A 10,241-nucleotide genomic window follows, 5' to 3' on the forward strand; every position below is an offset into this window, starting at 1 on the left:
TTTTACTTTGAGTTTCCGGATTACATTTTTTTTTCTTTTTTTTTTTTTTCAAATTCCTATTTCATTTCTTTTACAAAACATGTTTTATTTTCAAATTTTATTTACAAACTTTTATTTTTTTCAAATTTTCTTGTGCAAAACTTTGCTTGAAACGATAATGGAACCAAAGTCTCTCCATAAGCATCCAGTGCGATGAACAAACAGGAATCAGCAGAAAGGAGGAGATGTTTAGATGGAACATCGCTGACCCTGAGGGAAACTCTGGAAAATGTCAGCCGTCACCGTGCATCCCTCTAATTAGACTGTATCCGTATGTATTTTAGGACATCATCTGCTGATATGGGCTCTGCTCAGGGAGACATGATGTATAAAGTCAGCTGTAAACCCAAAGGATTTCCATCATACAATAATCCAACCCTACAGAGATTATTTTTTTTCTTCCTAAAGGTTCATCCTCTGTTTTGTTTCCTCAGATCATCGGCCTATTAAACGTTTTCACACCACAGAAGACACTAGAGGAGTTCCAAGATGTGTGAGTATCACGTATTTGAGCGGGACGACAGTTTGATATTAATTAATGCTGATTTAATCTGTCAGCTTGTTCTTTTTAATAAATAAATGCGATAATCTTTAGTGCTTTTCTAGTTGGTATAAAATTCAGAAGGTGTGATAACCTAAAGCAAAAATATCAGTTTTACCGTATTTTAATCCCAGCTTTGTTTCTGAAATGTCAGAAGAGCGAAAATGAAAATAAAAAGCTGTGTAAACTGTGTGCTGATCTTCAGCATGATCTCTACGGTCATCCTGGACTGAATCTGCCAGTGGAAGCTGCTTTAGATCTTCTGCTGAAGAGGGCCTTTCATCTGAGGATTTTTGGGCCTAAATCAGTCAATACTGATCAGCAAAGTTTATACTGAACAACTAGTAGGGATGGAGACAAATAATCGACTTAAGGTTTTTGATTAATGGTTTTAGATTTTAAATTCATTCATTGTGATTTACTGCTCTGCTTTAGCTTGGTTTAAGCCGCGTTGAACAGGGCGCTAGGTCGCGCACCTCCGAATTTCTGGAGCTTGGCCCAGAGCGCGTGCACCAGCCTGGTTCAAAATGGGACATAAAGATGTTTTCAACTAAATATGCTGCCTTTACTGACATCAGATGGTGCAGAAGGTTCCAGTGGAACAGTGTGGTTAAATATGACTGAAAACAAAGAGAGAGGATTCTATTGGCCAGGCTAAAACTCTGCTCATTGGAAATCAGAAGAGTTTCATATATTTTATTCATCTTTTCTATTCAGTAACTATTAGGTTCCTGTTTTGTTGTGGTAGATTATTTGCTAAGTCAATTGATCCAATCAATCCACTTATGATCAATTAATTAATCACTGACTAGCATCCCTAATGACTTCATTTCTGCTGCTTGATTGATTTATTGCTGATTGATAGAACTTAACCTGTGATTAAGTCATGAAGGTTAGAGCTTAAAGTCATTTGTAGCTGCTAGCCTTCATGCAGCATCAGCAGGTTTTTGATTGACGTAACCAAAATGAGGTAAAGTCTGTGTTTGGTGGTAGGTGTGTGTAAACTTCACCTTCAGACATGAGCAGCATGGTTTAGGCCGAGCTGTCTTACTGAACATGTCCTACTGCTGTGGAGAGAATAGTGATGATGGAGTGATGAGTGTGAAACAGAGAGGCTGTCTTCCTGTATCGCTGCCCAGCTGACTGGATCCGGAGAGTTAAAAATGCTGCTGAGTTGGAGCATGAAGTTAGTGCCCTGTTGTTTGTTTACCTGAATGAAGACGAGTCAGCTGGCACGGCGTGTGAAGCAGCCTGGTTTAAGCCGACGTGTGAAGTTCATGCTTGATGCTAACGGGAGGCGTTTCCCTGCAGGTATCTGGTGATGGAGCTGATGGACGCTAACCTCTGTCAGGTGATCCAGATGGAGCTGGACCATGAGAGGCTGTCCTACCTGCTCTACCAGATGCTGTGTGGAATCAAACACCTGCACGCCGCAGGCATCATTCACAGGGTGGGTCGTCCTGGCAACCATGCCGGTCAGTCAGCTCTGAACATCCGCCTGAAACGGCCTGGAAACGAAGGAGCCTGTTCTGTCAGACCAGCATACCCAGAGTCAATACCCATTTATCCCTTTAATTCATACCTTTAATTTTGTACGAAAAATCAAGTTTAAACTACCTCGACAGGTGTGGATCCCTTAAGCGATCTGACTTTATTATATTTTTGAAGTAGTTTGAAGTTTATATTTCATACAAAACTAAAGGGATAAATGTAAATCTGATGTCTTGCGTATGCGTATTGACCATGAGTATGCTCATCTGACAGAACAGAGCCATAACCCCGCCCTCCCTGCTCATGTCGTGTTTCGTCCTTCAGGACCTGAAGCCCAGTAACATCGTGGTGAAGTCTGACTGCACCCTGAAGATCCTGGACTTCGGTCTGGCCCGGACCGCCGCCACCGGCCTGCTCATGACGCCCTACGTAGTGACCCGTTATTACCGCGCCCCTGAGGTCATCCTGGGCATGGGTTACCAGGCCAACGGTGAGTGATGGACAAGGTAGCAGTTAGCAGCTGCTGTTCGGCCCTACGCTCAGGGCGGGGTGGACTCAAAATGTGGGGGGCGCCGTTTGCTTTGCAGGGAGCTTCCTGTGTGAAGACGGTGACAGTGACAGCCCGTAGCGATTGTCCGTGGATAAAAAAAAAAATGACTCGAATCATCAATAAATGAATAAAGACGAAATCCCTCTTGCGTTTGTCAGCCAATGGTAGCAAAGGAGCGCTCTGAAACTAACAGTATTGGCCAATCAGAAGAAGAAGGGGGCGGGTCTTAGGGACGCTTGTACCTCCTCCTCTGGTTTCTTGCCTAAGCCGCCAGAAAGATTGTGGTTCATTGCTGAAGGGAAAGTCACCTTGCGTCATTTGCGGCTCCGTTCAACAGGGAGACATGTTAAAAGTGAAAAAATAAAAAAATGAAACTTTGTGTTTGTAGAGAAAGATGGAGAGAACAGAATGGCATAAAGTGGGTACAATGCAGTTTATTAACTCCGGCACGCTGTGCCCCAGGAAGCTTATTTACGCATCCAGCAGCAAAAAGGTGTTAGACCCTGGTCATCAAGCTGCTGACCACACAACGTTAGCCGGGAGCTACGGCAGCGGCTGATGTACCGGCGTCAATAGCTGACCGTTTGCTGCTTTACTCACCGAACACAACTTAGTCTTTAATCAGTCATGCAATCTCTGATCCCATGCTTCCACACCCTCCTATATACACACATGACTTTCTTGCTTGCCTCAAAAAAGTTCAGGTTTCGGGTTTTTGTTGCTTTAATCCCTGTTATTCTTTTAAGCCGGGCATACACTGTGCGATATTTTCAATCGTTACTTGCAGCTACAGCTCAAACTGTACGATGAAACTGCAGGGTTTAAAAGTTCCCAGCTCATGATGTTTGTTCTCACACTGTGCGACCCGACGCTCTGATACGATCTACCTGCTCACACTGTACGTCTAAAAACCAGGTGGGACTCAGCTCCGCAGTGAGATGGCGCTACTCTGTATCGTCTATCCGGAAGCCAAACCAGTAGAAGAGGAATATGAAGCTCACTAGAGTGAAACGCGCTGCCTTGGAAATTTGTGTAATTTTGTGCTGAAAGCCCTAAAAAGAAAAGTAGACGACATATTTGGACAAAGACATGGCTGAGCAAACGTGGCTACTACGGTCTGTCAATTTTACAGAAAGAACTCAATTTAACTCATTGCAGCCCCACCATGCTGCTGGGTTTACATCTTGGAGGAAGAAGAAGAAGAATCCTTGTTTGCCCACTGAGCGATTTGCCCACGACCACCTTACGACGGCTGTTGTGTTTGATTCTCTCCCGACCTCATGATTCATGATGGCGAGGTGGTTGTTAAAAGCTGATCGCCCCTTGTTACCCCCTGTACACTACACCACGCACAATCAGGGTAAAATTCAACACAATAGTAAAGTTCTCACACGACTGGAGAATCGGCCCGAAAGGACAAAAAAAAAATCATACAGTGTATGCCCGGCTTAGCCTGTGGAGTCAGTGAGCTCCAGTTAACATTTCCAACTGATCCAGTCTCCAGTTTAGCTGAAGATTGTTTCAGTAATTGATCAATCAGGATTAATGCAGCTTCAGTCTTAAAAATCAAGAGGAAAACCCTCAGAACTGCCAAATATGGTCATCCATGTTAGCTAACTAGCAGCGCAAAGAGGAGACAATCTGAGGACGGGACGGATTTATGGGATAACTTCTTATTTTAAAAAAAACTTTTCATTCTAGTGGAGTAAAAATAGGATGAAGTATCACTTCACCTTAACAAGAACCAACTGGTTTTAATCCCTTCCTGTTGGCGTTTGACTTCTCTTTACGCTAAAGCTTCATTGGTTTAACGTTATTTTCTATTTGTTGTCTTTTTGAGGTGAAGTGAGCAAACAGAAAACAGTTTACTGTTTGCTACTGCTGAACCTTAATCTGACCTATAAAATAGATCAGAAGATTATATTTTGAAAAGTGTTTCTTCCACTTGAAGCTTTTACTGTGTAATTAATGACTTTTTTTATATTTATTTTTGTCTCATACTTTAAAGCACCAGCCTGTATGGAGAGAAATTTGTTCCAGTATTCTCAAAAGCAAAGAACATGTTTGATGCATTATAAAAATAGAACTTTGAAAAACTAAATATTTTTTACTCTTTTTAAATGTTTTTGTAACAATATTTTTCAGATGTAACTTTTTTTTTTTTTGACACATTAAATTCTTTTTACCAATTTCACCCTCGGATCAATAGAGAAGCTGTTCCATCCAGAAGAATAGAGGCTGAAATCTGTAATACTGGATATAGAAAAGAATACAGTTCATAAAAAAAAAAAAAAAAAATTAGTTTCTGTTCAGATTCCATTTTGTTAAAGGTTTTATTTTTAACACATTTTATTTTTCAGATTTCCTTTTCCTCTCCGTTTTTCAGATTTCAGCCTCTCCACTTCTGGCTGGAACAGCGTTTCTATCGGACCAAACCATGCAGAAGTGTCGAGGGTGAAAACTGTAAAATAGGATTTAAAACTTGATTGATTTATTTAAAAAATAAAATCTAATTTTTGTTGCTTTTCCTTTTTTATTTTTTTCTTCAGATTTCCGTTTATAAACGTGTTCTTTGCTTTCACCATTAAAGGAAAAAACTGTAGGTTTACATTAGTGCTGCAACAAACAATTATTTTGTTAAATCAATTAATCTGTCATTTTTTTTTATTTTTTCTTATCAATTTTAATAATCGAATAGCCAAAGTTTCCTTAAAGAACAGTTTTTCTGAAATTAAACCAGGTGAAACTAAATATTTTCCACTTAAGGATTTCCTGATAGAGCACAAAGGAAAACATATTATTAATGTTTAATGCAAAAATACTTAATATATATATTTTTTTTCTACAATACTGCTCTAAGTTGGTTGCTCTTTCAGCTAAAGGCATGTTTTACAGTCTTTATTAATTGATTAATCAATAACTGCAGAATAAATTAATTGATGATTATTCTAATAATTGATTAATCCGATAAATTGTTTCAGCCTTTGTCTACCAATGTTCTCTTTAAGGCCGTGTGTTCCCAGGAATTAGTCTGTTCCTGACTGCAGCCAGTAAACGGTCGCATGTGAAATCCAAATATTTGGATATAAAGTGCATCTTGCTTTATTTACGAGGTCTTTGAGTGTTTCCTGCTGACCTGTTGGTTTTGTGGCTCCTTCTTTTCTCCCTCTTTTAACGCTGCGCACATGTAGTGGATATTTGGGCTGTGGGCTGCATTATGGCAGAAATGGTTCGCCACAAAATCCTTTTCCCTGGAAGGGATTGTATCCTTGAGCTGCTTGCAGCAGAAAGTTGGCACTAAGTCTTTCATGTCTACTTTCTTCCCCCCCTTCTGTCAAATTCAGCTATTAAAACTTCACTGCTTTGATTTTGTTTCGACGCTGCGACTTCCAGCCACCCACCTGCTGTCCCCGCAGATGCAGACGCCGCTATCCGCTCCAGGCGCAGTGACTGACACATGAAAGACCTGAACAGAATTTTAATAGTTTTGCTTTTCCTTCAGAGAGACTTTGAATGTTTTTAATGCCCTCTGTCTTCTCTCACTGCGGTTTTTATTGCTTCATCAGTGAAAACGGCTTCTTCAGTGATGTTTGCATGCATTCATTTCAGAATCTCGTGTCTTAAGAGTCAATAAGCATCAGAAACATGTTATCAAGCTAACTTTTCCAGGAGATAAATGCTGATTGGGACCCTGACCTGTGTAGTTGAATCCACAGAGCTGCATGCAGCCATTGTCTGCACCCTCACCTACATCATGTGTTTATGTCTGATTATCCCTTCTTTTTGTTTGGACCTGGTTTTGATGTTCAGTTTGCATGCTAATTGGGTGGTTGTCATTTCATTTTTCAGTTGATGTCTGGTCTGTTGGATGCATCATGGCTGAAATGGTCCGAGGTAGTGTGTTGTTTCCAGGCTCTGATCGTATCCTTAAGTTAAACCCCACCCCTTTATTCCCTGAACCTGTTGTTGTGTCTCTGTGTTTGTCTGACATCTTGTTCAAACCTTCTGCACACAAAGAAGACCTCTGCGTCTGTTGCGTTTCAATCAGGAATCCAAAACAGATGGAATACAGAGTTTATCTGTCGGCTTAACAGCTGATGTCATTAACAGTCCAATTGTCGGCTTGTTTTTTCTTGTTGCCATGTAGAGATTCAGGATCCAGAGATGCTTCAACCGTAGACGTTTTGGATTTAAAGATACACTGCAAATGTTTTAAAGTGGACTAACTATTGGCTAATGTGGAAAAAATTAGGTTTCTGCTAATAATATCGATGTTATTCCATTATTGTTGTGGCAAATTATTGTTTAAATGTAAATTTGACAAAAATGCAATCCAGAAATGAAACTTCTAATCAAAAAGGTTTTAAGAGAAACATTTCCATTTAATTATTTTTATTTTCTTTCTCAAATTGTATTCTCCAAAATATTTTGACAAATTTTATAGTTTCAATTTTAATTAAAACAATTCTTTTTCAGCTTTAGTTTAACTTTGAGGCGGGGCTTAAACTGCAGCTGCGAATCCATGGAAACACGACCAGTGTTTTGTCAGATGAGCATACCCGTTCAGACCAGCATACCCATAGTCAACTATCCCTTTAGTTATGTACCAAAAATAGACTTTAAACTACCTAAACGGGCATGTATCCCTTTAGTCATGTACAAAAAAACGATTTAATTACTTAGTTTTTTGAAGCATATGGTGATCTGACCTCAAATTGTTTTTTTGTTGAACATGACTAAAGGGATACGTGCCCGTTGAGATAGTTTAAAGTCTATTTTTCGTAGATAATGCAAATGTGATGTCTTATTCATGCGTATTGACTATAGGTATGCTGGTCTGACAGAACTCCGGTTCAGGGCGGATAGAAACTATAATAAAAAACTAAAGACGCCAAATATTAGTTGCTGTTTTAGTTGATTTTATTTCTAATCATTTAGCTTATCCAGCTGCTATCCTGCTACTCTTGGTTAGCTTTAGAAAGTTACCCGAGTAAATAAAGTGTTTGGTTATGTTATTATGTGTCTAATGGGGAAAAGATAAACAATTTTTTTTAAATAAATCAATCTAAACCAACTATTATTATTTTTTAGTTGTAACAAAAATTCTCATAATCACATTGCCAATGATTGATTAAGCCGTATTCGTATTTCACACACATGATAATCTTTTCGTTTATGGTAAAGGTTGAACAAAGATGTCAGCAAACTTTTCTGTCTGTTTTATGTTTCATTTGTATTTGTGCTGCTGTTTCATCAACGAAAGCAAACCCAGTGATTTCCTTTATTCCAGCATCTAGACCAATTAAAGGTGAGCTTCTCCAGCTGACACACAGGTTTAATCCCAGTGAATTTATCCTTATTTTCCTTTAACCCTTTATAAGGTGAGCTACTGTTTTGGGTCACTTGAATAACCCTTACAAAGCGAGCCCCGCCCCATCCGTCAGCGAGGTCCAGAAACACATGATTTCTATCCAGCCATTTAGCAAAGATATTACTACATCATTTTGGCATTTAACAAGTTAGCTGAGCCCTTGGATGATATGTTGCCTAATATTAATGTAGTTTAAAGAAGTTAATGCGTTCATTTCAAATGGTAAAACGTTAAGTTATAAAGTGAAAGTCTTCCAGACTGTTTTTCATTAATGTCTTATTGAATTTGTGGGGTTTTTCCGCATATTACAGCAAGTGATTATTACATAGATTTTTCACATCAGAATATTCCTATTTTTAAATATTGCAAAAGGTTTTTGCCCTGTCCTCCAACACTCAACTTAAAATTTTGATTTTCAAAGTATTTCACTGAGTACACTATAAAGGGTTAAAGAATAAAAAGGTTTAATGATAAGTTTTTTGTATTTTATCGGCGATCGTAGCAGAAAAACTGAAACTGATCCAAATATGCTGGAAATGAAATGTAGGACCAGCCTTACGTACTGATTTGAATCCAGACGGTTTCTCATCCATGCCTGTAGTTTTCTTAATGTTTTGAATAAAAGATATTGATCAGTGGAACAAGGTCATCGAGCAGCTGGGGACGCCGTCTCAGGAGTTCCTCATGAAGCTCAACCAGTCGGTGAGGACCTACGTGGAGAACCGGCCGCGTTACGCTGGCTACAGCTTTGAGAAGCTCTTCCCTGATGTCCTGTTTCCTGCAGACTCTGAACACAACAAGCTGAAAGGTGAGCTCCCTGTTCTCCTCCTTTAGCTGCTAATCTGTTCAACACAGTTAATCGACCGCAGGCTGCTCTGTCTATGGAGCCCAAATTAGTTTCAGCCACTACCTGTGTTCTGTCAGATAAACATACCCCATCGGACCAACATACCCATCGTCAATTTTCCATTTATCCCTTTAGTTTTCTATGAAAAATAGACTTTAAACTACCTGGACGGGCGTGTATCCCTTTGGTCTTGTACAAAAAAACAACAATTACTTCCTTTTTGGTGTTATTTGAAGCGTATGGCGATCTGACCTTAAAATGTTTATTTTTCTACATGACTAAAGACATTCACGCCAGTTGAGGTACTTTAAATTTATTTGGTTTGTAAAAAGCTAAAGGAATAAACGCAAATTTGACGTCTTGCACATGTATTGACTATGGGTATGCTGGTCTGATGGGGTATGCTCATCTGACAGAACGCCGGTTTTAAGAAAATATTTTTACCATCTTTTTCTTGACTTCCAGTCAAATTATTCAACCTATTCTAAGTAAGTTTTTGGTGACAATAATGTTATGTAATTATGAAAATATTTGCCTTTTCAAATTATTTGCCTCCAATAACATCCCTGTTTATCGGTTCCAGGCATGTTTACGTTCCTTTTACTGGGATTTAATCTCAGAAAAGGGATCTTTCATAAAGTAGCTTCTCATGCGTATCCCATGAGTGATCTATCAAAACTTTGTTTTCTTCTGTCATCCATCCATCCATTTTCCGTCATGCTTATCCCTGCTGGGGTCGCAAGGGCTGCTGATGCCCATCTCCAGCTGTCTACAGGCGACCTGTCTGACCTGGACAAACAGACATTCACACACACACATCTAATTGATATAATAACTGCTCTAAGTGGGTCGCTCTGTCAGCTAAAGGCATGTTTTACAGTCTATAATCCAGTTAATGATATAAATTTTTACACATTGAATTCCTTACAGTTAATTTTTATCTGGTGAAAATTCCACTGCAAGAAATTCAGCTGCAAGAAACATCCCCTCCAAAAAATTCCCCTGTGAAAAATTCAGCTGCAGAAAAATTTGCCTCCAAAAAATTTGATTGCAAATGTGTTGACCTTTTGGTAAATACATGTTGGTGTTTAGAATTTGATGTACAAAACCCAACCAAGTATTAGGGCCAGCCTAGAGAATTGTTTTTCTTCTATTTCCAGAATAAAGTCGTAACATTACGAGTATAAAGTCATTAAAATAAGACTAAAGTCACAGCGAGAATAGTCAGAGAATAGAAGCACTGTCTTCCCTAAAATGAGGAATGTAGAGCATCATGTGAAGGTATAATTTGGCATCGGATTGACAAATCAGGAAATCTTGTAGCAGCAGCATCAAACTGGGCAGGATGTCAAAGTGGACTCAGGTTGCTGATTGGTGGAGCTGGTCGGCCGTCATCTGCTGG

At 39.3% G+C, this 10,241-nt stretch overlaps 1 protein-coding gene across 3 annotated transcripts in view; it reads left to right on the forward strand.

The window, feature by feature from the left end:
* The window catches only part of LOC107101533 (mitogen-activated protein kinase 8), a 37,559-nt gene that overhangs the window by 16,637 nt on the left and 10,681 nt on the right, over positions 1-10,241 (forward strand). For 2 of the 3 annotated variants that reach the window (XM_015400481.1, XM_015400483.1), the window contains exons 4-8: positions 474-532; positions 1,892-2,030; positions 2,396-2,561; positions 6,471-6,542; positions 8,618-8,800. In XM_015400481.1, coding sequence (XP_015255967.1) covers positions 474-532; positions 1,892-2,030; positions 2,396-2,561; positions 6,471-6,542; positions 8,618-8,800 — 619 coding nt within the window. Of the gene's footprint in view, positions 1-473; positions 533-1,891; positions 2,031-2,395; positions 2,562-5,812; positions 5,885-6,470; positions 6,543-8,617; positions 8,801-10,241 lie in introns of all 3 variants that reach the window. The other variant, XM_015400482.1, reaches the window with a different exon arrangement.

The sequence above is a fragment of the Cyprinodon variegatus genome, unplaced genomic scaffold (genome assembly GCF_000732505.1).
Source record: "Cyprinodon variegatus isolate N-32 unplaced genomic scaffold, C_variegatus-1.0 Scaffold1110, whole genome shotgun sequence".
Taxonomy (NCBI): Eukaryota; Metazoa; Chordata; class Actinopteri; order Cyprinodontiformes; family Cyprinodontidae; genus Cyprinodon; species Cyprinodon variegatus.